At 37.1% G+C, this 27,761-nt stretch overlaps 1 protein-coding gene across 5 annotated transcripts; it reads right to left on the bottom strand.

The window, feature by feature from the left end:
* Positions 1-667: 667 nt before the first annotated feature.
* On the bottom strand, positions 668-27,761 carry LOC121970476 (G-type lectin S-receptor-like serine/threonine-protein kinase At4g27290). 5 transcript variants are annotated; one of them, XM_042521232.1, is made up of 11 exons: positions 27,541-27,761; positions 5,479-5,575; positions 5,297-5,410; positions 2,857-4,065; positions 2,580-2,777; positions 2,386-2,502; positions 2,189-2,307; positions 1,901-2,111; positions 1,589-1,829; positions 1,357-1,507; positions 668-1,268 (listed from the first exon to the last, which is right to left on the bottom strand). In XM_042521232.1, the coding sequence occupies exons 3-11, from the start codon at positions 5,370-5,372 to the stop codon at positions 993-995; spliced, it is 2,598 nt and encodes an 865-aa protein (XP_042377166.1). In that variant the 5' UTR covers positions 5,373-5,410; positions 5,479-5,575; positions 27,541-27,761; the 3' UTR covers positions 668-992. The 5 variants fall into 5 exon arrangements, with proteins under 5 accessions (XP_042377166.1, XP_042377167.1, XP_042377168.1 ...); XM_042521233.1 differs by having other exon boundaries at positions 5,479-5,538; XM_042521234.1 differs by lacking the exon at positions 27,541-27,761 and having other exon boundaries at positions 2,857-4,005; positions 5,479-5,519.

The raw sequence follows: 27,761 nt of genomic DNA, 5'->3' as shown, positions 1-27,761 counted from the left end.
TAAACTGTGTCATCCTCTTATCAACCTTTTGTGTTTCTTGATCTCTAAATAGACACATTCAATTAAATAAGCTCAATATTCATATTGACTCATTTGTGCATGGTCATACTTTTTTGTGTCCTACTAATCAAGGGATCCACAAATATCTCTTCCGTCATATGGAAGAGATAGATCTCATCTGCATCACACACATCCCTCCGCATAATTCATTGCATACCTAGTGATCGACTTTATTGTCCACCATGTTACAGGTGATGTTTGCCGATACCAAAGTTCACAACTCCTTATGTAAGGAACCGTAGTGACTTCAGGTCTAAGAATTATTCATACTAATAGTCACATGAGAATGTTTATGACACTCATATAACGATCTATGAAACATTCTCATGGCGGGTCATTCAGTATATATTCTCTAATATATACTCATGTGTCAACCTGATATCTCATATCCATGACTTGTGAGATCAAGTCATTCGTTGATCTATATGCTAGTCTCAACGCATTAATATTATCTTTGTATATTGATGCTTGATTAGGAATAGTTAAGAGTAGTGATCCATGTATATCTACAATATCTCACTATCAATTCAACCAATTGATATGCTGTAGATAAAAACCTACTACCCAAGGACATTATTATACTTATTCAATCGGTACTGAACTGAAATAAATATAATAACCAACTTTGCCTTTTATTAATAGTGAATATGTTACAAAATGAGCTCTTTATAATCATCTCATAATTGGTACTAGGGCTAATACTAACAGTACGTTTACAAATATGGTTCCAAAGGAACAGGACAAAAATCAATTGTTTTTGGCTTTGAGTAAGAAATAAATTTGGGGTGCTTGTGCAAGGGAATGCATATAAGTTTGATCAATATGACAAATTTTATATAGTGACTTAGTTAGAGAAGAGTGGCAACTCTCTGAGAAAATGATACATGAAGTAAGTCTATTTTTGTAAGCGTAGATGATGAAAGATTTGGAACTTATCGTCCTGTAATTGAGTGACTTATTTCTTTAGTAGTAAAACCACCTTCACTACTCGCTGACGTTATTGTAGGTTGCTTGAGTGGCGTCAAAAGTTGATCCTCACTGGCCAACATCATTACCACCTCTATCAATGTTGGTCTGTCTTCACAATTATCTTGTACGCACAAAAGACCTAGTCGGATGCAACGAAGGATTTCTGCAGTAGGATATGAATGATCAAGTGTATCATCAAGAATTTCTAAAGATCTGCCTTCCTTCCAAAGTTTATATGCCTGCAAATGAGAAAGGATCAAATTTTGAATTCTAAACAACATCTTGAGGAGATAAAAACATGTGTAAGAGTATGGAAGTTCTACTTACATGTCCTAAAAGGTTTAAACTAGCATCTGTGTTACTGAATATTTTGTTCCTCTTACCGCTTAAGATTTCTAATACTATCACACCAAAGCTAAATACATCAGTTTTAAATGAAAATACTCCTTCAGTTAAGTATTCCGGCGCCATGTAACCACTGCATTTGAGGGATAAAATATTAATTAGTACTCTATATTTATGTGATGATAACAATGGTTTATATATTTGAAGAACTTACAATGTCCCAACTGGTCTTGTAGTTACATTTTCTAAAACTCCATCGCCTTCAAATATCCTTGCGATGCCAAAATCTGAAATCTTTGGAATCATATCCTTGTCGAGGAGGATATTGCTCAACTTAAGATCTCTATGAATGACTCTCAATATAGAATCTTGATGCAGATAAAGTAACCCTCGAGCAATCCCATTTATAATCTCAAGACGCTTTTGCCAATTTAGCAATGAGCTCTTTGTTTTGTCTGACTCATGATGTGGACAAATTATTCATAAAAATTGCAACAACTTATGAAGAAAATTAACATATACTGACCAAAGATGAAGTTATCTAAGCTCTTGTTTTCCATATACTCCAAGACGATGAGTCGTTCATCTCCCTCAATGCATGAACCTAGAAGACGAACAAGATTTCTATGTTGTAGCTTGGCTATTAGTGACAGCTCGTTCTGGAACTCATTTGGCCCTTGTGAAGAGTATTTTGATACTTTCTTAACCGCAATCTTTTGTCCATCTTGCAACTCTCCCTGACTAAATCTTAAGTTTATTTCAGACTCTAGTTTGGAAGAATAAGCATTTTCTTTTCTTATAACTGAAATTCTACCTTGTAGACAATACCAAATCCACCTTCCCCAAGTTTGTTTTCATTCGAGAAGTCATTTGTTGCAGCTTTTATTGTACATAAATCATAAGAAGGTAGCACCCCTAATGTCAGGATCGAAACTGGAACAAAGATCACACAATCAATTATCAGAAATCTCTCAAACAAAGCAATAATGAACAAAGAGCGTCCGAACTCACCTACTTCTCTATACTCACAGAAACCGGAATGCTCAGAGTCTATCTTGTTTGACATCAGCTCTGATACATCATCATCAGCCATAGAATTAGAATGTCCAGGGAGGCTCTGCAAGTCACCTGTGAGAAAGAACACCATGGTTGATACAATCGACATTATTTCCAACCACATGAAGCATAGTGATGAAATCCATTACCGTTCTCCGCATTTGGATACTGCAATTTCAACCTGCTAGTTTCCTTGGCCGAGGACTCGATATGATTCCGAGTTCCTTGTTTCAGGGCTCTGTTTCTCCTCAACGTGACTACAAGTATACAACAAAGTAGCAGAAATCCAAGCATCACTGGTATTGTTATCGCCCACACGTGCTTGTTACTCTTTGATGTTGATGATTCTGAAGAAACAATTTTTTTGAGAATTATGAACTAAACCCAATCATCCCCTTATTCATTCACGAACAATTAGAGACTCACCTGCAAGCCGAATGTACAGATCATTTGCTCCATCGGTATAATATCTCAGATCCATTAGGTCACCCTGCCAAGTCACACACCCATTTGGCTCGTCCAGCACAGCGTACGCCACGCAGGAGCAATTACCCAAACACAAGCGCTTGCATGCATCCAGACTGATCATGCCGTACGCCGTGGCATTCTCGGTGTCCGGCACCTTTACGTTCTGCGCCTTCCAAATCTGGTTTGAGGAGCAATTCAGGGGCTTCTCCCTCACGCATCCGTTACTAGCCTGAGCAAAGCCTTGGAGGCAGCTGCAGGAGAAAGCATAGTAGCCCCAAGAGCAAACGCTGCCGCTCCCACAGAGATTGTAATGATCGCAGTCATCCGCCGGAAATTGCCAAACGAATCTCCATTCTCCGTTGTCCCAACTCCACCGCTCGTAGTTTCCATCAGTGTTAACCACTGACCGCGATAACACCGACCGATCGATGTATCCAGTCGTGTAATAGGTCTCATTTTCGTTGGATACGAATGTGAAGTTTACTTTCCTTGCCAAGGTGCTGTTCTTCATCTGAGGAAGGCCAACGAATCCACGTCCGCTCCATGGTCCGCTTCGATGGATTTTGGTGGTTCCGTTCTTTGCTATAAGCTCTGTAACCCCATGGGTCTCTATTATGTAGTTTCCCAGAGAAGGGTCTACGTCGCTCCTCCATGACACGAGATGCCACGAAGTGTTTCTTCGGAGGTCAAATCCAAGCTTCATGCCAGGGAGAAGTGTATCACTTGGGTGGTCAAAGCTCTGCCATAGAGTCCTGCTGAAGTTTTCGGTGGTCAGCATAAGATTACCTGTGTCTAATAGTTGCAAGCGTGCAGGATTAGATTCTGTGGATGTTCCCGTCGACCAAACAAGTGTTTCTCCGTCGAATAGGATTAGATTTCCGTCAGAGGTTAGGTTCAGTGAAGAGGAGACACTATTCAGAGACCTGTTCCTATTGGCAACCCATACTACTATATTTTGTCCTGTAGATGGGCGATTGTAGTACCAAATTCCTAAATATCTATTCCCTGAATCTTTATCAGGACTGAAAAAGCCAAGCTGGAATATGCTTCCTGCTGATATCAAGGTCTGGTCATTGATAAGTGAGCTGTTCGGGGTCATTGTATCTCCTGCACCAAAGGTCAGGCTCTGATTCAATTTCTCTTTTCTTGTGGTGAAAGTTGCATTTTCTTCAGAAAAGAGCATGATCAGTTTGCATTTGAAGGATTAACTCTTCATTTGATAGGCTAATATGAGATTAACACCACACATATAACAATTATCATTAAAGAATTAAATGTTCTAATATTTGATACATAAAAGGTCAATCCAATAATCCAATTTATTAATAATAATAAGCTATTAATGGGTTATTGTAGCAAGGTGGAATCCGTCATCCCAATGACCCCACATAGTCAACCTCACGATGATTTATGAGGAGATAAATCGGAAAATTGTAATTGATCATTGTGGAGGAGGGTTTTTTTTTCTCGACTTTGAAATTCGAACTCTTGCCTTATGATAGCAAATATGCTCCGCACTAGTCAACTCAACCTTGCCCTGGGGTGCTATTAATAGATTATGTGGCAAAAGGCGATTCGCTCGCCCCCAGCGCCCCCACAAATCCGTTCCTAAGCCAACACGGAAGAGGTAAATCACGAGTGGCTACTAGCTATTAATGCAAATGGTCAAGACATGGGAAAAGTCATGCTCGGTCATGCCGAGTTTCGACCCTAAGACTTCATGATATCATTAATAGATTATGAACTTTAAGATGGATGATTTCTACAAAATGGGTCTTGGTATATAAGGAAGAATGCTTGATTGATTTAGACATCTGGAATCAAGAGCTTTTTCTTTTTAACTCGCTCTCTTCTACACTGAAAAGGACTAATATAATTAAGGTTGTTTCTCAATCCTTCCAGCAAGGCTTCCACTGTATTGCAGAAGTTGTACGGCGACAACTAATGATCAATGGCTCTTGTGATGGTTTCAGGTCAGTCTTTCATTAGTCATTTTTTTATTTTCAATTTTAGCCTTAAATTGTTATAAATTGTAGCAGATGATGATTATATCCACGCCTGACATCCCTTACAATTCGTCCTAATTATGTGAAAGAAAATAAATTATAAAATTAATTTATAATCAATCGTTAAATGGTTAGAAGGTTGAAGGAATTTCTCCCTTAGAACATGAACCCCGCTACTTTCAAGATGATATATAACTAGATTCTTAGGTGCATCATATGGTTTGTATTCGATGCATCTATAATACTTTTAATATTTTATGTAATTCAGAAACTAGCTAGCAGACTTATTTCAGCAAAGAAAAAAATATTACAAACAAATAAATGAAGATGGCAAGCTAGAAAGATCCTATAATTTAATTATGGGCTAATTAAGATTTCTTTCCGATACATACCAGATGAAGATTGACCAAGAACAACCCAAGATGTTGCTGCAATTATTCCTAACAACTGAAGAAGAAAGAACTGCATCTTGGTCAGGGAAGTTTATTGATTTGTGTTGCTTGCACCTGCAATCTACGACTGTTTGTTTCACAAAGTTGCTCAAGTTCTATAAATAAGTTTAAATTTTTAACACCTTTAAGTTTGGTGGTGCATCAGGAAGCCTCTAATGCAGACTTTTCTCTGTTCAACCTAACTGTGAGAATAGAACTCTCAAGTCAATAGTTTTTTTCCTGCGCATAGTCAAAAGAGCTATTTTTTTATTATTATTGAAATAATGCTTTATTTCATTCTCAGTCGAGTTTTATTTTTTTAAATAATTTTATTTTCAAATAATAGTTATGAGATATAGTTATAACCATTATAGTACTGTAACTAATAAAATATAATACTAACTTGATTCACAGTTACATTTTATAATTGTTATAACTTGACTAATATTCATAAAAAACAAATTATTTATATTATAATAATTATGATTTATAATTATATAATATAATATTATCAGTCCTTACGGATTGATATAGTTGATACTAATATTTATTGTAATAGGTCTTGAGGAACAATTCTCAATGAATATAAAATACCTTGTTAATATCTGATCTCTCCCATATAAATGATCTGTTAGGATAAATAAAATACTCCCATGATGCTACTAAATTACTTCAAAGTAAATGATATCATCTTTTACTCATAAAGGACTTTTATGATTATTTAATCGCAGGTCGCGTTAGCACACAATGAAGTTTTAATTTCTTCGTTTGCACCACGTTTTCCATTAACATTTTAAACCAGTATAAACAAATTTTGATTTCATTTTCATTTGGCTTTCAAATGCAACTTAACATTAGTTTCACGGAAGCGAGGAATTGATGCTTCGTGGCAATACGTGTTCTCGAAAACCTTTAAAGAGATAAAGAAGAAGAGCTGCAAGAAAAAAATTTAATAATTTTATCTAAAATAGAGTGTTAAGAGATAAAAGAAAAATAAATTTAATAATTTGATTTAAAAGAATAAGGGTACTTTCGTAGAAGTAGGTGAAGGGTTGGCTGACAAAAAGATATATATAGTTTTTTTAAAACAGGTGTTTTCCTCCATAAAAATATTTAAATCAAATCAGTTATTATTCTCATCGACGTATGGGTCGTCGACTCCATATTGTTTCCGTTTATTTTTTCTAATCGGATGTTGACAATTTATTTAATTACTCAACGCTCCAAATTAATCACGCGCACACACAATTCGCTCAAACTTCCAAACAAACTTCCAAACACAGTCAAATCCGTCGACTAGTGTGAAGTCTCCCAGTAAGATTGAAAATATCTCTCTATTAATTCAAGAGTTTGAATAAAAAATATATATATAGATTCGTTATATTAACGGATCTCTTAGTGGCAGTTCCACGGATATAAAGGGAAAGAATTTGAATAAAGTTTATATGAAAGGTTTCGATAGGGAAATCTTGTTAGTTGATCCTGTCTAAAAATGACAGGGATGATATATCGGATATAGTGGATTGATAGAGGACTTTTTGCTCTATGAAAAAACTTCCTTCCTATCCTGCACATAGGGAGACGATCCAACAAAATGTCAGTACCTAGAAATCAGGATGAGTCTATGGTAAAGACCCTCCGATGTTCAAGTCAGTACGAATCTGAACGAATGGATGAATAAGAATGTATGTGCAAGAGTGAAGTTCTAGGTGTAAGTGAGTGTACTTTTATCACAGAAAGGACTCCCGCATGAGGTGGCAAATTATGTTAGAGGTTGTTAGGTAAACCTAGGTGATACACCGTAGTCGTCCAAGGAATCTTCCACTTATCCATATATATACCTCTTTTGTTGTTTATAGCTTCTGTTATCACTGAGGTGGCCGAAGGAATATGCTGTTATAATTGGTCTGCTGATGGGAGATACGATGATTCCTGAAGAAGTTTCCAAAAGAATATTCTTTGATACCGAGTTGTTATTATGATAAGTTGTCAGGATATTGTCTACTGAGCATAATTCGATCGATCCTTAAGTCAGCTACTTTGTTAGAATGACATTGCCGATTAGGCGTAATCCGGTCGGTCCTTGAGCCGGTCGTCCTATTAGGATGATATTATTGGCTGAGAATAATTCGGTCGGTCCTTGAGCTGGTCGCCCTGCTAGGATGATGTTGTTGGCTGAGCATAATTCGGTCAATCCTCAAGTTGGTCGTCTTGTTAGGATGACGTTGTTGGCTGAGCATAATTCGGTCGGTTCTTAAGCTGACCACCCTGTTAGGATGATGTTGTTGGATGAGCATAATTCGACCGGCCCTTGAACCGATTGCCCTATTAGGATGATATTATTGGCTGAGCATAATTCGGTCGGTCCTTGAGCCAACTGGCCTATTAGGATGATGTAGTGTCTTGATCATATTGGAAATCGGTTCGAGACATAGTATAGTGCATCATGCCCCCTGGAATCTCTTTGATAATCTATGTTTCGGTGAAATTTTGTTCGGGCGGCAATATAAGGATAAGTACTATAGGCTGGTCGCCCTTTTACCCAACCAGCCATATAATGGGCCTCCCAAAGAAACCCGCTCCGTTTTGAGAGATTTGGTTCATATATTAGGTTGGGTTGTATTTATCCTAGCCGGATTTTTGTATGGCCGGGGCATATAAACTTGTCCGATTTTGTGACCGAACGAGTATACATGTCCCCTACAATTGATCTATTATGCAATGAGTCAGACGTTCCGGTCTGCTAATAAGACCCACCGACCTTAATCTTGGTCACCTTAAGATCTGGTCATCCTTAAAATAGCCAGCTTCTTGATTTGCTCAGCTTAAGGACCGACTATCTTCACCCGGCCGGGTTACGACCCGATCTGGTTAAATTAAAGAACCTTATCACTAGACGATTAATCAAGACCAGATGAGAGAATGTTTTCCTTTCTCCTAGGTGGTTGTCGCCCACCTTGACTTTAACCACCCCCTTACCTTGACTTTGACTTCCATGTCATATCCAGGGCTTGCTCATCATAACCCGTATCACTAGTCTCCCCTTCAAATCTAGTCAAAGGAGGTGTAGCCGATTGACTAGACCTAAATTCTACTTTCACCCTCCTGTCCTTTTAGCTATAACTAACCAATGATTTGTGCTTCTTTTTGCGCCTTAAAGACCTAGCAATTTTTTCAAAGACTACTTGTTTGCAACCAATCATTTAGGATAGATTACCGAGGAAGCGTGGAGAAGTTCAAGGTCAGAAGAATGATGTGGTTATTACCTCTATCATAAATGCTCATTTATGGGTTGATGCCAAGTGGTTCTTCTTTTTGTTTTCCGAAACGACTTTTGATGCATGCTACTCTATACGATTTAACAGCAATCCCCTCCTTGCAGATCAATGGTTCTCTAAAGTGCATGTCGTTTTGATCAAATGGCCACAATTAAACTAGTTTTTATAATAATCCTAGGCAATTGATACTCTCAGTACTTCGCACTTCATATTCTTCAATTTCTTTTCTGACGAACCTTTCTCCCCGATCTTTTCTTCTCTCGTGCCTTGAGTAATCTAGTAAGTTGTTCACCTCCCATCAGCTCTTTTTATTGCTCAAGAATCATTCGTCCCTTGGTATACCCTTTACTTATTTCACCTTTGATGATTCTAATAGGGCTTACATCCAATCTAGGTATGAAATCCCTAAAGGATATCCCATCGTCCTCCCTTCTCCAAACGATCTTCCTCATCATCCTCCTAACCACATCACCTTCCTTTCTGACCAATTAGCAGCCGATCTATGCTTTCTTATCCATCCCTTTTTGTCAAAAGTAAGTTAATATTTCTATATCCTTTTATAATAGTTCATCCCGAACGCCTTTAGCTATATATGTGAGATGTTCATGTTGTTTTGTCTATTCGGCATCTCTCCTACTCCCCGCAATCTCTATCTATTTTCCTAACCCAAGAAATCAGAACCTGGGGCTTTCCTCTTCCAGTATTGACCAAAGACGGTCTTCTTTGAGGACATGTCATCCTTGAACAAAGGTTGAAAATCTCATTTCTTCATTATGGAAATGTTTGATCCTGCTGCATGGTCCACCGAGTGACAATCTTCCTTTCCTCCTCTTGCTAACCATGAAAAGTTTAAACAGGATCCAATCTATGTTTCTTACCTTCCTAGATTAAGCAGCCTGCACTTCAAACTTCATAAGTGGTTGCGGGAAAGCTTTCTGTACCTATTGGTTTAAGCCCTATCCAGAAGAGGCTATCCGGTCCTTTTGGTAAGTTCTAGTAGTTTTAATTCTTACGTTATTGCTAACTAATATACTTTTTATTTTGTGCAGTGGATGTTATCTTAAAATCCATGGTTGATGAAGAAATCAACCTAACCAAGGAAAAGCTTCGCGCCAAGGAATGAGAACTATTAGCCGAACGAGCTCAACCCCAAACTTTCCTTTCCGATGGGGCATCTCAAAGTCATGCAGCTGAGTCCAACACAACCACCGCTTCTTGAGAGTTGCCTTCTGACTCACTTCCCATAGCGGAAATCATTCCTTCAAAGAAAGATGTATCCCCAAAGAGAAAATGCAAAGGGCACAAACTTACTCTTGCCCCATCTCCAAAGAAGCAAGCCCTCTCCTTGGAAATACCTTCTCTGCCTCCATATTAACCCAAGAAGAGCTCGAGAGGAGGCACAATCTTCTGAATGAATGCTATCTATTCGTCCCTCTATCGATCCAACCCTAGGAGCCAGCCCAACACAGGAGGCTCTTTCTCAACTGGGCAATTCTCCATAGCAAACCTTTTTTGCATCTCCCCGCACAAAGACCACTACCACTATCGTGAATTAGCCTAATCAATCGTCGATCACCTTCGTTCTGTCGTCTACCCAGGATGTAGTTGTTTCGACAGCCACCTCTTCGCCTGCCGTCCCAATACTGATGGAGGGTCGTCTTACAGATGCCTGTCAGATGTAGGAAATTAGCTCAACGAGCTCACGCCTACTAATTTGACAGGCGAGTATTCCTATGAACAAACCAAAGTCATTAATTTACTTGATTATTTTTTACATCTATTGGGTACTCATATTGATGCCTATCTTTTAACACTGGATGATAAGTATGGGCGTGGCTCAACAATTATATACCCTAGCTCGAGAAAACAACTCGCTGAAGTAGCAAGCTTCTAAAGCAATTGCCACACGTGCTTCTAGACGAATAAAGGAGTTGGACACTCAAGTTCAAGAGGCTCAAAAGCTAGCCAAAGTTGAACTGGAGAAAGCGACCAAGCTGAAAAGTGCCTTGGACACTTCAGAAGCAACTTCACTCTGAAACAACTCTCCGAACAGACATAAAGACAAAATTGGACGAGAAGATTGTAGAAATCTCCCAACTATTCGCTCAACTATAGGAATCAAAGGCTACACACGTCACCAAGCTAGCTTCCAAAGAGCTTGAACTGACAGCTCAACGTGCTAAGTGAGATTTCCTATGCTCAGATCTAGCAACTGTAGGGATCTAAAAGTGCAGTAAAAAATTTACTAGATCCTCTTCAGAAGATCCATGCGAAAAAGAAAAAAACACATATACTAAGTTTGATGAGATTTATACTTTTGTTGTGTGCCCTTCACAATTCCGACAACAACTTTTTCTTTGAATGTAGATCTCAGCGCAATCAAGTATTTGCGCCTCTATGGTATCCACACGAACATGTTTCGTCCGTCTCATGAACTTACTATTTAGAGAAGGAAAACCAATCAAGGGTGTGCTAGCAACCACAAGATAGTTTCAGCCAAAACCAAGAATTCGACCAAGGAGGAAGAAGGGAAGATCAAGAGTCTCATTTTTCATCTCTCTTGAAAAATCTAATCAAAAACCTATTTATATTCATCAATGAATACCAAGGGTTTTTTGTCTCTTTGTATTCCTCTTAATGGGTTGGATTATTATATTGGATTAACAATTAATCTAATAACCCAATGAGTCTAACATATTAATCCAATGTGTCTAATTCGGATTGGACTCAATCTAATGAGTGCTCAATCCAATGAGGGATTCATTTGAGTCTAACTCAATAAGTAACCCAAAAAGCCTAATCATCTCATAATTGGTTCTTAGGGCTAATACCAATAATCTCCCACTAGTACTAGTACCAATCACTACAAAGTTGACACCAAGCTAAGACTTTGGATTAACCTATTATGCTTAAGGTTCATAGTATTTTAGTCAAACTAAAATAAACTCATCTCCAAATCTACATGTTCTTTGTATGTGACCCAATATGCTCTCGTAACGTTAGCAATATATCTAAAATCGCTTTACATACATAAGCAATGAGTGACATCTAACAAGTCATCATTGCTACCCAAGTGACGAGAATGTCAAGTTCTGACTTAATCTTTCCATGTCTATTATCTTGTAAAACTTGGTCCTTCTATCTTTGATATCTAAATTGATCAATGAGGCATAGAATGTGTCATCCTCTTATCAATTTTTGTGTTTCTTAATCTCTAAGTAGACACACTCATACAAATAAGCTCAATATCTTGTATGAACTCATTTGAGTATGACCATGCATTCTTGTGTACTACTAATCAAGGGACCCACATATATCGCTTTCATCATATGCAAGGGATAGATCTCATCTACATCACTCACATCCCTTCACATAATTTATTACATACCCAATGATCATCTTTATAGTCCACCTTGTTACAGGTGACATTTGACGATACCAAAGTATACAACTCTTTATGTAAGGAATCATAGTGACTTCAGGTCTAAGGACTATTCATACCAATAGTCACATAAGAATGCTTATGACACTCATATAATGATCCATAAAATATTGCAATGGTGAGGCATTCAATATATATTCTCTAATATATACCTATGTATCAACCTGATATCTTATATCCATGACTTATGAGATTAAGTCATTCGTTGACCTACATGCTAATCTCAGCGCATTAATATTGTCCTTGTATATTGATGTTTTACTAGTAATAGTTAAGAGTAGTGCCTATATATACTACAGGCTCCCACTATTAATTCAACCAATTGATATACTGTAAACTAGAACCTACTCTCATAGAACATTATTATACTTATTCATTTGGCACTAAACTGAAATAAATATAATAACCAACTCTGCCTTTTATCTTTTATTAATAATGAAATATGATATAATAATGTCCTATCAATCATCTCATAATTGGTACTAGAGCTAATACTAACAATCTCCTTATGTCACTAGTGTCAATTATTGAAATATCTAATATCTATTGACATAGTGTGACGATCATGCTTTCTCAGTGTCAAAGCATTAGTTAAAGGATATGCAATGTTAGTATCAGTCAATATTTTGTCTAATCTCGCATCTCCTCTATCGATGATCACTTGAATGATATGGAACTACTATAATATATAATACCCAACACCACCATTTAAGTAAAATATATACTCTGATTGCGATCTGGAATCATCTTTGTCAGTTTAGAAGCTGCATCAGTGTAACCCTTTACAGCAAGCTCTTCATCGCCTCTAAAGATCAAGAAATAATCTTGAGTTCTTCTCAAGTACTTAAGAATATTCTTGACAACTATCCAATGGCCTTCATCTAGATCTGACTGGTATCTGCTCGTCATGCTTAATGCATATGAGACATCTGGACGAGTACAAAGCATGGCGTACATGAGAGACTCTATAGCAGATGCATAAGGAATCTACTCCATGCGGTCCCTTTCTTCCTTAGAACAGGGAGATTGAGTTTTCGAAAGACTCACATCATCTGACATCGGCAGGAATCCCTTCTTGGAATTATACACGGAGAAACGATTAAGCACCTTGTCAATATATGTACTCTGACTTAGACCAAACATTTTCTTAGATCTATCTCTATAGATCTTGATGCCTAAAATATAGGCTGTTTCTCCTAAGTCTTTTATAGAAAAATAATTCTCAAGCCAAGTTTTCAATAACTGAAGAGTAGGGATATCATTTCCAATGAGAAGTATGTCATCTATATACAATATGAGAAAGATGACTATGTTCCCACTAACCTTCTTGTAGACACAAGATTCATCTTCATTCTTGATGAAACCAAACACTTTCATCAATCATTGAATCAAAGATTCTAGCTTCTAGAAGCTTGCTTTAATCCATATTACCTTTCTAGCATGCTCTGGATCTACAAAACCCTCAGGTTGTGTCATGTGCACATCCTTGAGGAGATTTTCATTAAGAAATATAGTTTTGATATCCATCTGCCAGATCTCATAATCATAGTAAGCTGTAATAGCAAGCATGATCCGAATAGACTTTAGCATCGCAACTGGTGAAAAGATTTCATCATAATCTATACCATGAATCTGCGTGAATCCTTTAGCCACTAATCTACCTTTATAGGTATGCATATGACCATCCATGTCAGTCTTTCACCTTGAAGATCCACTTACATCCAATGGGTTTGATCCCTTCAGGTGGATCAACCAAGGTCCATACTTGGTTAGTGTACATGGATTCCATTTCAGATCTCATAGCCTCTAGCCATTTATCAGAATATGGGCCCTGTATAGATTCCTAATAAGATGTAGGTTGGTTGAGACCAATAAGAACTACATCACCATGGTTAGAAAAGAGAAAAGAATATCTCTCAGGTTGGCGATGGGTCCTATCAGATATGCGTAAAGCTTGTGCTACTTAAATAGGTTATTGCTCCACAACTTCTTGTGATGTAACTGTTAGGGTGTATACTAAAAGCCTAGCTTTTGGTATAAAGATTTATCTAGTAATAAGAATCACATTGGTCAAATGTCTACATTTATGATAAATGTAGTTGTTCAATTAATTTATATTGTAGATAACATGGTGTGTGGTGTCACACACAGAGGATCATGTTATCAGTACCTTATAAATTATAAACAGTAGCTCACGACCAAAATGGAAAGGAACAAACCATTAGAAGGTCGTAGTGTAATTAGGTATCAGTTTATCTTGATTGATAAATTACACTAGTACACTTAGAGTGTATTGAGTAGGACCATTTGAGGCGTTCTTTTATCTTGATTTTATAAAGAAACAAGACCTTAGTTATTATGGAAGTGTGTGCTCTTAATCCTAATATAATAACAAGCACATATATTTGATATTTATTTCTTTAATTTATCAATGGGTGAGATTTAGTTCGATGAATCAATAAGCCCGATAAGTTGGGAAATGGTATCACTTATTGTGTGTGTTGTTGATTATAGAAGGAAGCTGTGTCCTAGATACTAGGTTGATAATGTCCTCAAGAGGAGCTCATAAGGATTGTCATGTTAAACCCTGCAGTTGGACCTAGTCCGACATGATGATAAGGTTGAGTGGTACTACTCTTGGACTAGATATTAATTAAATGAGTTGTCAGTAACTCACTTAATTAGTGGACATTCGATATCTTAAACACAGGGAGACTAACACACTCATGATAAGAAGGAGCCCAAAATGTAATTTGGGATTGGTGCGATAGTTGAATAATAGTTCTCTAGTAGAATGAATTATTATTGATAAAATTAAGTTATGTGTTCGGGCGAGCACGGGATGCTTAATTTTATCGGAGACCAAAACCAATTCCTCCTCTCCCTATCGTAGCCTCTTGTATATAAGATTTATACCCACCACATACCACCTTCTTACCCAACCAATAAAGCTAAGCTTGAAGCTCGAGCTTAGGGCCAAGCCTAAAGGTTGGCCTTAAGGTGGCCAGCCTAGCTTGGAGCCCAAGCTTGGGTGGCCACATCATATTAAAAGGATTTTTATTAAAATTATTTCTTATGTGGATATCATAGTTTTAAAGAGAGTTTAAAAATTAAATCTTTCCTTTTAAAAGCTTTCTAAAAGATTAAGAAAAGATTTGAAATCTTTCCTTATTTGTAGATTGAAAGGAGATTTTATTTTTAAGAAAAACTTTCCTTTTAACCATGATAATAATTTAAAAGAGAAGTTTAAAAATTAAATATTCTCTTTTATTAGTTTCTACAAAAGATTAAGAAAAGATTTGATATCTTTCCTTATTTGTAGATTGAAAAGAGATTTTAATTTTTAGAGATAACTTTCCTTTTGGAAATTATCCACATGTTTAAAAGAAGAATTTTAATTTATAAAATTTCCTTTTTATTAACCACCATGAAGGGAAAATTATTGGAGAAATTTTTTATAAATTTCTGGAGACAAATTAGGAAGTTTTAATTAATTAAAACTCTCCTTGTTTAAAGTGGCCGGCCACTGTAAATGAGATAAAAATTGTTTTTAATTAAATAAATTTTCCTTATCAATGGCAAAAGAATTAAGGAAATTTTTATTTAAATTTCCTTATTTGATAAGGCCAAGGATTATAAAAGAGAGGGTAGAGGTGCCTTCATGGGTGATCAACTCTATTATTCTTCTCCTCTCTTTTCCTCCTTGGTGGCCGGCCCTAGCTTCTTCCTCTTCTCTTCTTCTTATGGCCGGCGGCAACCTCTCTTGGAGCTCTTGATGGTGGCCGGTTCTAGCTAGGAGAAGAAGGAGAGAAAGGTGGTTTTGTTTCTTGCATCCCTTGGAGCTTGGTGGTGGTGGCCGGACCTCTACTTCTCTTGGAGAATTGTGGTGGCCGAAACTTGTAAGGAAGAAGAAGGTGCTTGGTGGTTCTCATCTCGGAAGATCGTTGCCCACACAACGTCCGAGGTTAGAAGAGGAATACGGTAGAAGATCAAGAGGTCTTTTAGAAGGTATAACTAGTAATTTTTCCTTTCCGCATCATGCTAGTTATTTATGGAAATAATACCAAATACAAGAGGCTTACGATTCTAGAATTTCGAATATGTTTTTCGATGTTGTGTTCTTTTGTTTTTCTTATCCTTGTGATTTGATTGTTCTTTTCGGTTAACCTAAAGTTATTTTAGGAAATTAAATATTACCTTTCTATAAAAGGTTTTGTCTAGTCGGTGGTGGTTGCTCCCATATCCAAGAAGGTCATGTGCCTCGCCACGTCAGTACTGGGAACCAATTATGGAAATTAATATTTAATGGAATTAATAACTTAAGGTGATTTGGGTCGAACGTGTTAAGTTCCGCAGGAGACCCAAGTCAAAACCTAAAAGAACGAATAGATTAAGTTTTGGATCAAACGTGTTAAGTTCCGCAGGCGATCCAAAATTTAATTTAAAAGAACACATGGTAGCTAGGAAAAGGTTCAGACCTTTGTACAAAATTTTTGTACAGTGGAACCTCTAGGTTTTCCGAGTAGCAACCAACAGTAACAAAATCATGATTCACAACATCTTGTGGTGCTTGTTCAACTTCCATCAAGGCTTCAGTGGTAGATTGTGTATCTTGAATTTCTTCAAGATCGACTTTAATCCCACTAGTTTTTCTAGAAATAAACTCCCTTTCTAGAAAGACACCATCTCTGGCAATAAACACTTTACCTTGTGTGAGATTATAAAAGTAATATCCCTTTATTTCCTTGGGATATCCTATAAAATAGTACTTGTCTGATTTTGGTCTTAGTTTATCTGAGACTTGTCGTCGAATGTAAGCCTCATAACCCCAAATCTTCATAAAAGACATCTTGGGACACTTCCCAGTCTATATCATATATGGTATCTTTATGACTGCCTTAGATGGAATGCAGTTAAGTGTGAAAGTTACCGTCTCTAGAGAATGTGCCCACAAGGAAATAGGAAGATCTGTTTGACTCATCATCAATCGTACCATATTTAATTAAGTATAATTTCTCCTTTCTGATACACCATTCTATTGTAGTTTTCCAGGTGAAGACAGTTGAGATATTATCCCACACTCAATGAGATGGTCATGAAACTCTTGGCTAAGTTATTCCCCAGTTTGATCTGATCGAAGCATCTTAATACGTTTACCAAGTTGATTTTGTACTTTATTCTTAAATTCTTTGAGCTTTTCAAAGGATTCTGACTTGTATCTTATCAGATACGCATAGTTGTACCTGCTAAAATTATCAGTAAAAGTAATGAACTAATGGCAGCCTCCTCTACTTGCTATTCTGAAAGGGCCATATATATTAGTATATATGAGTCTGAACAAGTACTTTGCTCTTTCATTGTGTCCACTAAATGGAGTCTTTGTCATCTTACCTTGAAGACAAGATTCGCATACCTCATAAAATCAAATGAGTCCAAAAGTCTATCCTTATAGAGTTGGGATATGCAACTCTCATTTATGTGACCTAAGAGACAATGCCAAAAATATATTTGGTTCAAATCATTAGACTTAAACTATTTGGTATTTATGTTATAAATTGGATTGTCAAAGTCTAGAACATAGAGTCCATTCACAAGATGTGCACTACAATAGAACATTTCATTGAAATAAACAGAATAATATTTGTCCTTTATTACAAATGAAAAACTTTTCCTGTCCAAATAAGAAACAAAGATAACATTCTTAGTCAGGACAGACACATAACAACACTCTTCAAGTTCTAAAACAAACCTAGTGGGTAAAGATAAGGAATATGTTCCTACAGCTATAGCAGCGCCTCTTGTGCCTTTGCCTACTCGTAGGTCCACTTCACCCTTTGTCAAAAATATACTATTTCTCAGCCCCTGCACATTAGTAAAAATGTGAGATGTACACCCAGTATCTCATACCCATGAAGAAGAAATAAATAGATTGACTTCTATAACATATATACCTAAGGCAGAAGTCTCACTTCTCTTCCTTTTCAGTTCCTCTAGGTACTCTTGTAGTTACTCTTCCAGTGTCTGGTCTCACCATAATGGAAGAAGGTTCCTTTCGTAGCAACCCCATCTTTTGGATTTCAATGTATGAGTTTTGCCCTTGTCTATGGTTTGGGTCTTACCCTTACCTTTGGGCTTCTATTTGCCTTTGCCCTTTTGCACCATCAAAATGGTACTAGGATTTGCCTTCTTAAGGTTGAGTTCAACAGTTCTCAAGATGCTCAACATCTCAGGTAATGATTTGTCAATTTCATTCATGTTATAATTCATGATAAATTGACTGTAGCTCTCGGGCAATGACCGCAGAATAAGGTCAGTGGTCAGTTCTTAGCCTAGTGAAAATCCCAACCTTTGTAGATTCTCCACATACCCGATCATTTTGAGCACATAAGGCCCTATGGAACTTCCTTCTTGCATTTTATATTGAAATAGAATCTTAGAGATCTCAAATCTCTCATACGTTGCTTGTTCTTATATAGTTGTCTAAGATGTTCAACCATATCATAGACATTCATGTTCTCATGTTACTTCTGAAGCTCAGAGTTCATGGTAGTAAGCATAAGACATGATACATCTAATACATCATCTTGATATTTCTTAAAAGCATCCTTATAAGCTCTAGTGGCAATAGTAGGGGGTGTTTCAAGAATGGGTTGCTCTATGACATATAGTTTTCTTTCTTCCTTGAGAACTATTCTTAAGCTCGTATACCAGTCTAGGAAATTAGCTCCATTGAGCTTGTCTTTAGCGAGGATAGATCGCAAAGAGAGTGTATTTGATATACTAGATGACATCGTGATCTACAACAATAAAATATGGAAAAAGTATTATATTCAAATCATTTAATTATGCCTTTAATTAAATAATTCTTCCACTGAATTCTAAAACTTGGTAGGGGCAAGTCACTACTATCTCTAAACCTAGGAGCAAATACATTTAAGTGGGACAAGATCCATATTATATCTCATCTTGAGTTAGTTTTGACTAATCGCCCAAGACTTGTATAACTTAGGTAGGCAACGTGTATCAATTAAACAAGATTCATATTATACCTTATCTTGAGTTAGGTTTGGCTAATCGTCCAAGATTTGTATAACTTAGGTAGACAATGTTTATCAATTACATCCTATGTAACTCTTGTATAATTGGATGAACAAGATCATTTGTTCATTTACCCATCTTATGAAATCCATATTATAACTCATCTTGAGTTAGTTTTGGCTAATCGCCCAAGACTAGTATAATTTGAATTACATTGGATGGGATATGCCTCTAAGTTCTCAATCTAATTGAGATAACTTAGTTAAGTCACATCCAAAGTCCAATAGTCAGACATCACAATTGTCCTGTCATACTCTACTAAGATAAAACGAGTCACTTTTCTTTGGCAAAACCTGACTACAAATGATCGAGGTAGTAGTGAGTACCAAACTTTGGTAGGCATATGAAAGGGACCTAATTACGATAGCTACACATGCATCACATACATTCATGGCATATCATGACATACATCAACATATATATTAAATAAAATATGACATGGCTATGGCCCCATTATCTACGATCTTCTCAAGCCAACAAGAAGATCAAAAAGTCAACCTAGGTCAAAGATTCTTCTCCAAGTGCTTCCTTGGTCATCGTGTATTGTTGTCCTTCTTCCTTTTTCACCATTGTCCAATAGACTAATTCTCTCTAATTTGTACATAATAAAACCTAAAGAAATCTCGAGTTACATTCGAAGGTAGTCTAAATTTACAATAAGAGTGATAAAAGATTGAAGGCACGACATGCAGGCCGTATTATGAATTACAACATCACACACACACATCTAATCACATTGGGGTAGAGGATCATAACCATGTACTATGTCATATATATCCACAATATCCTTATGACATAAAATCTACTATGATTTCAACAAAGAGTTATGAGCTGCAATACTACGGCGGTCCCGAGACCTTGCTACCCAACAAACCTTTGGTCGAAACCTTGCTCTTCACAACAGTGTCCAAGCCGAGACCTTTAGCCGAAATCTAACTCATAATCATGCAAATCATAGTAAATATCTTATACAATTTCTATATTACATATAAAAATCTAACTATAACTTAGTATATGCCTTCGCAAGTGACTCTGACACCACTGTAGGGATCTATATACGCTAAACACATGAAAAGCGTAGTGGAAAATTTACTAGATCCTCTCTAGAAGATCCATGTGAAGGAGAAAAAAACACATATACTAAGTTTGATGAGATTTATACCTTTGTTCGTGCCCTTCAATCCTGATAGCAATTTTTTCTTTGGATGCAAATCTCTGTATAATCAAGTGTTTGCCCGGTCATCCTTTTACCTAGCTAGTCATATAATGGGACTCCCAAAGAAACCCCGCTTCGTTTTGAGAGGTTTGTTTAATTTATTAGGTTGGGTTGTATTTATCCTAGCCGGATTTCTATATGGTCGGGACATCTAAACCTGTTCGACTTTGTGACCAGACAAATATACATGTCCCCTATAGTTGATCCATTGTGGAGTGAGGCAATCGTTCAGATCGGCCCATAAGACCGATCGACCTCAATCTTGGTCACCTTAAGATCTAGCCGTCCTTAAAACGTCCAACTTCTCGATTCGCTCGGCTTAAGGACAGATTGTCTTCACCCGGTCGGGTTACGATTAATCAAGACTAGATGAGAGAATGTTTTCCTTTCTCCTAGGTGATTGCTACATCATCTTAACTTTGACCACCCCCTCACCTTAACTTTGACTTTGATACTAATGTTTGCTCTAATAGGACTTGGGGATCAATTCCGAACAGATATAAAATGTCTCATTGATGTCTGACCTCCCCCATGTAAAGAGTCATTGTGTTAGAACAAAATACCCCTTGACGATACTAGGTCACTCAAAATGAGCGATATCATCTTTTGCTCAGATATGACTTTTATAGTTATTTAGCTGCAAGTCGTTTTAGCACACAATGGTGTTTTCTTCCTTTCCATCACGCTCCATTAACATTTTTAACCACTATAACCAAATTTTGATTTGATTTTCATTTGGCTATCAAATGCAACTTACCATTTGTTTCACGGAAGCGAGGAATCGATGCTGTGTGGCAATACGTGTTCTCGAAGAAGAGATGCAAGAAAAAAAATGAATAATTTGATCTAAAATAGAGTTTTAAGATATAAAAGAAGAATAAATTTAATAATTTGATTTAAAAGAATAAGGGTACTTTCGTAGAAGTAGGTGAAAGGTTGGCTGATGAAAAGATTTTTGCTTTTTTGAAAAAAAAAGGTGTTTTTCTCCATAAAAATAGTTTAATCGAATCAGTTATTATTCTCAGGGACGTCTGGGTCGTCGACTCCATATTGTTTCCATTTTTTCTTTTCTAATCGGATGTTCACAATTTATTTAATTACTCAGTCAATCTCAACGCTCCAAATTAATCACGCACGCACAATTCGCTCAAATTTCCAACACAGTCAAATCCGTCGACTAGTGAAGTCTGCTAGTAAGTAAGATTGAAAATATCTCTCTATTAATTCAAGAGTTTGAATAAAGCTTATATGAAAGGTTTTGATAGGGAAATCGTGTTTGTTGATCCTGTTTAAAAATGATAGAGATGGCATGCCGGGTATAATAGATTAGTAGTTGATTGATAGAGGATCTTTTGTCTATGGAAAAAATTCCTTCTGATCCTGTGCATAAGGAGACGATCAAATAAAATATCAGTGTCTAAAAATCAGGAGGGAATCTCTAGCAAAGATCCTCAGACGATTAAATCAGTACAAATCCAGACGAGTGGATGAATAACCGTAAGAGCGTATGCACAAGAGTGAAGTTGTAGATGTAAGTGAACGTACCTTCGTTACAGAGAGGACTTTTCTTTTATATACCACCTCCCATAACCTCCACAATCATGAGGTGACAGAATATATCAGAGGTTGTTAAGTAAAGAAGAGAGGGTACAACCTAGGCGATACGCCATAGTCGTCCAAAGATCTTCCACTTATCAAGATGTATACCTTTTTTTTTTGTCGTTTATAGCTTCTGTTATCACTAAGGTGACCAAAGAAATATACTGTTATAATTGGTCTACTGATGGGAGACACGATGATTCCTGAATATGTTTCCAGAATAATGTTATCTAACACAGAGTTGTTATTATGACAAGTCGTCGGGATATTGTCTGCTGAGCATAATTTGATCGGTCCTTAAGTCAGCTACCCTGTTAGGATGACGTTGCCGACTGAACGTAATTCAGCTGGTCCTTGAGTCGGTTGCCCTGTTAGGATGATGTTATTAATTGAGCATAATTCAGCCGGTCCTTGAGTCGGCCGCCCTATTAGAATGATGTTGTTGGTTGAGCATAATTCGACCAGTCCTTGAGTCGGTCGCCCTGTTAGGATGATGTTGTTGGCTGAGCATAATTCGACTAGTCCTTGAGTTGACCACCCTGTTGTATGACCTTTGACGACTGGCTAGAGGGGGTGAATAGTCTTGCAAAATAAAATGAACCTTCCTCAAACTTTTGCAGCTTAATTAAAATAAAACTTGCATAAACAAAATAAAAGACTGAAAAAGAAGTAAACTAAGAGTTCAGGCACGAAGGGATTATTTGGTTACAACCGGAGAGGTTAATCTAAGAAAGTTGAAAGTTCAATAAACAATCTCCTTCAGGCGGAGAAACCTCTTACAACGTTAATGGCTCACAAACAAATAGTAAAACAAACTAAAAGCATTTACAAGTGTTGTTATGAATCATTGGGACCAGAGCTGTATTTATAGCCCTGGTCGGGACGCCTAGAAGGGTTTCAGGTGCTTCAGAGGGATAAACTTTTATCCCCATCAGAACAGAACGTGTCACGACACGTTCCGGATAATTTTTATCTGCTGCGGGCGCTCCGAATGGTTCCGAGTGCCCCAGATCGAAAAATCAACTTTTGTAGATTTTTTGGTCTCGGTCTTCCACTCCGTTTCCACTCGCCTTGGTATGGGTCTTCCGTTCCAGCTTTGCTAGCATGAGTGATCTCGGCAATCCGGAATAGGGCTCACCCGAACCCAACTTCCTGCCTTTTTGAGCAATCTTCAGCTCCAGTTTTTCGTCCCTCAGAAACGTCGCGCGCCTCCGTCTCGTCTACCCGCGTACTCTTCCGTAGTATCTCATTCCTCAGACGCATCCAGCTCATCGGCTCTCCCTTATATGTCGTCCTTCTCGCTAGCTGCGTCTTTCGCTCGACTTCCTGTGTTCCTATATTCCTGCACACTTAGACACAGGGATTAAATACCAACAGAACCTAACCTGACTTGGTTGATCACATCAAAACCATCTTGAGGCACTTACAATCTCCCCCTTTTGATGTGATCAAACTCAAGTTAAATTAGGGTAAATCATAAACAAATAACAATTATAATTTTTGCAAAAAAAATTTCCAAGTATAAAAATTTGTATTAATTACCCTCCCCCTAAACTTAATCTTTACTATTCTCCCTTGTGTTCACATTAAAAATGGGGTACTTTTAAAATGACTTTGGAAAAACTAACTTTAAAGTCTAAGGGAAAAAAAAATGAAATGTTAAGTTTTATACACTTTGATTTAAAAAAAAACTCCTTTTTTAATTGTTGAATTTTAGGCGGAATACAAAGTTTGCATTTTTATAATTACTTTATAAACATTTTCTAACAAAAATAATTTCAACATATTGTTTAAATCAAAATTTCACAAAAGTTAAATTTTAGGCAAAAATAAAAAAAAATCCATTTTGATAATTAATTCATAAAAATTTTCTAATGGAAAAAAATCAACAGATTGTTTAGATTAAAGTTTTTTAAAAAAATAACTTGAACAAATTTTAATGATCAGACCTAAATAAATTTTTCTAACAAAAATTTAAAACATTAGTTAAATGCTTCATAGTAAGTCAATTAAATATTTATTTCAATAATTGACTTACAGGTTGTGGCGAGACACTCGGTCTTCTTGGTTATTGGACCAACAACCACTTTCTAAACAAAGTCTTTTAAAGAAATTAACATTTAATTTTCTTTCTGAAAGCTCTAAGTCTAGAAAAACAGTTAACCTAAATATGATTTTGGAACCCAGTACAGGTTCCTACCTACTAAATTTACTAAAAATTCAGGAGGTACGTAACTTCCGGGGACTTTTCTATTGACCTTGGTGTTTTCTAATGTACCAATTTAGCCTACCATACTTTGGTTTTTGAAAGTTATTCAATTTCAAACATGCATAATCATTTTTCAAACTTTTAATTTATATTTTCAATTTATCATTTTCTAATTTTAAACTATCAAACAAATTTAAGAGGGATGCATTGGCTAATTGTGTTTTCAAGTCTATATTTTCTTTTTCTAATTTTACTAAATCCTTGAAAAGAATCTTAATAAATTGAAATAACTTTTCAGGAGATAAGGCATGTACCTGACTTACCTCATATTCTGATGCTTCCCCTTCATTGTAGTTTTCCTCTAATGATTCTCTCCCTTCATCGATGCTCATCTCTGAGTTACTTTCATCTTCTTTTTGATGGTCTCCCATTAGGACTAGTCAGGCGTAGGCTTCGATATCGCATTCGGATGACGTATCGTCCCACGTTGCCTTTAGATTATGCTTGGGACGGGCTGACTTCTTGTTCTTCTCCTTGTCCTTCTTCTTCAATTTTGGACAGTTATCTTTGACATGTCCTTCATTACAGTGGTAGCATATCACTTTCCTTTTCTTTTTGTACCCCGCACTTGATTGAATTTTTAAGTTTTAAATAATTTTTAAAATTTTCTTACCATGAGTGATATTTCGTCATCGTCAAGTGATGTCTCGGAATCTGGTTCGTCTATTTTTGCTTTAAAGGCAATGTTTTGCTTTGATTCTTTCTTTATACCTGCACATAATTTCAAAGGTTGAAAAAAGTTCTTCTAAAATGCTTACCTCTAAATCCTTAGAGATGAAATATGCATCTACTATGGTCGACCATTTCGGAGTTCTAGGAAATGTATTAAGCACGTACCTTAGCGAATCTCGGTTGGTTACCTTTTTTTCGAGATTCATGAATCCGGTGATGAGCTCCTTGATTCTTGAGTGGAGGTGTGCGACGATTTCGCCTTTTTCTAACCGGAGGTTGCTGATCTGGTTCTGGAGTAGGTCTTCTCTCGCTAGTTTTGGCTCCAAGGTCCCTTCATGTAATTCCAAGAATTTCTCCCAGAGCTCCTTGCTGACTCGTAGGCTCCGATATAGTTGACTTTTTAAGGTGGTAAAATACTAAGCAGATGAAACTCTGTTTTGCCGTTAGTCACAAAGTCGGCTTGCTCCTTCGTCTACTGATATTCTTCTTTATCTTTCAGGGTTACAAAATCATATTTCATAATTATTAATAATTCAAAATCTATTTAAAAAAATATCTCCATCTTTTTCTTCCAGCTCAGGAATTCCCCCTCGAATTTCGATAGATAGATGTTCGGTACGACCATCTCGTGTGCTTTGTTCAGCGATTAATCCTCCTGAAGCGAACCCGCTCTAATACCAATTGTAGGACCTTTGGCGGCCGGCTAGAGAGAGGTGAATAGCCTTGCAAAATAAAACGAATCTTCCTCGAACTTTTGTAGCTTAATTAAATTAACACTTGCATAAACAAAAAAAAAAAGACTGAAAAAGAAGTAAACTAAGAGTAGAAGCACGAAGGGGTTATTTGATTACAACCAGGGAAGTTGTTAATACAATGAAGTTGAAAGCTCAGTAAACAGTCTCCTTCAGGCGGAGAAGCCTCTTACTGCATTGATGACTCACAAACAAATAGTAGAACAAAGTAAAAGCGTTTACAAGTGTTGTTCTGAACCATTGGGACATGACTGTATTTATAACCCTGGTCGGAGTGCTTAGAAAGGTTCTAGGCGCTTGAGAGTAGGGGTGAGCATTCTGTTAATTCAGTTAATTCGGTTAATTTGATATTAATTTTGTATAAATTCTTTTTATTGTTATTTTCAATAAATTTAGTTAATTTGTTGTTAACTGAAATAACTAATTCGGTTAATTTAGTTTTAGTAAAACTTTGATTTAATTCGGTTAGTCAACACTAATCGATTTTCGGTTAATTCGGTTAATTTATGGACCGAATTAACCGAATGCTCACCCCTACTTGAGAGGGGATAAACTTTTATCCTTGTCGCAATGGAGTGTGTCACTTCACGTTCCGGATAATTTTCTGCTCCTGGCACCCGGAAGGGTTTCGGGCTCCTGGAGTCCAGGCGCCCCGACCAACTCAGGGCGCCCTGGACCAAAAAATCAGCTTTTGTTAATTTTTTGGTCCCGGTCTTCCGCTCCATTTTTGCTCACCTTGGTCCGGGTCTTTCACTCTAGCTCCGCTCGCATGGGTGATCTCGACCATCCGGAATAGGGCTCACCTGAACCCAACTTCCGTCCTTCTCGAGCAATCTTCCGTTCCGACTTCTTGTCCCTCGGAAACATCGCATGCCTCCTTCTCGTCCGTCCGCGTACTCTTCCGCAGCACCTCGTCAGTCAGACGCACTGAGCCCATCGGCTCTCTTTCGTGTTGTCCTTCTCGCTAGCTGCGTCTTTCGCTCGACTTCTTGTACTTCTAAGTTCTTGCACATTTAGACACGAGGATTAAATACTAATAGGATCTAACCTGACTTTATCGATTACATCAAAACCACCTCAGCTATATTATCAGCAGCAAAACTAGAAATTTGCAAAATGGTTATGGCACACTCATTACAGCCACGTACTGTCTCCCCAATTCTACTTTTAACTTGTGTTTCATATCTCAATTCCTTCACAATCTCACCACCCCTCCCAATGATGCTCTCTATCTTCTTTCCTAGACACAAATAACGAAAAAGTGTCCTCAGGCCCAGGAACGTAGGTGTCTCTTTCTTCACTGGGATTTCTTCTCTTGCTTCCTCCATTTTCAGAATGATCAGAGTGAGAATAAGATCTTTTCTCGTTGTTGTTTCTTTGTGTAGCCATCGCTTTTAAAAGTAAAGGTTTATCTTCTAGAACAAATATCCAGTGTAGAACAATATTCGCATTTGAATCAAATAACATGAAAGGTATGACAGATCTAATGGGAAACAATTTCCTTTTCTAAAAGAGAATTTCTTTGCATAAAAAGTGTGGATGAACAGAAGAAATTCGATCTAATTTTGCAAAATTAACAGACTATAGAAGTATCTACATCACAGGGATCGATTTAATTCATGCGAACATACACATATACTACATGAATACCAGAACTCAACTACTAAGTCATAACCAACATATACCGCTATCATAGAACAAATATTCATATTTATTGAACTTGAACGGGCAAGATGATCCTCGCTCTTCGTGCAAAAAAAAAAAAAAAAAAAAAAAAAAATCCAGAATGGAAGCGATTGAAGTTTGCGCCAAGAATGGAAAGAAAGAGATCTACAGATATGAAGGAACCAGTTTGGTAGAAGCAAAAGAAATCGCATACCTGGAGATCTTTGTCGCCGCCGAGCCTGGATTTCAGTATCGAGGACGCGAGGGTTTGGTCTACTTGTGCGCCTCGTCGATGAGATCCCCCGCGACGAGGATTAGATCTTCATCGACGAAGAACCCGCGATGGTCTCGACCAGAGAGAAGAAAGTGTAAGTGAAAGGGATTTGGGGATTTAGAGAGCATTGAGGTTTCGGTGGTGAGAAAAAATAAAGTGAA

This window comes from Zingiber officinale, chromosome 4A (assembly GCF_018446385.1).
Source record: "Zingiber officinale cultivar Zhangliang chromosome 4A, Zo_v1.1, whole genome shotgun sequence".
Classification (NCBI taxonomy): domain Eukaryota; kingdom Viridiplantae; phylum Streptophyta; class Magnoliopsida; order Zingiberales; family Zingiberaceae; genus Zingiber; species Zingiber officinale.
The sequence above is the reverse complement of the archived record's forward strand: the minus strand, read 5'-3'. Positions and strand labels throughout refer to the sequence as shown.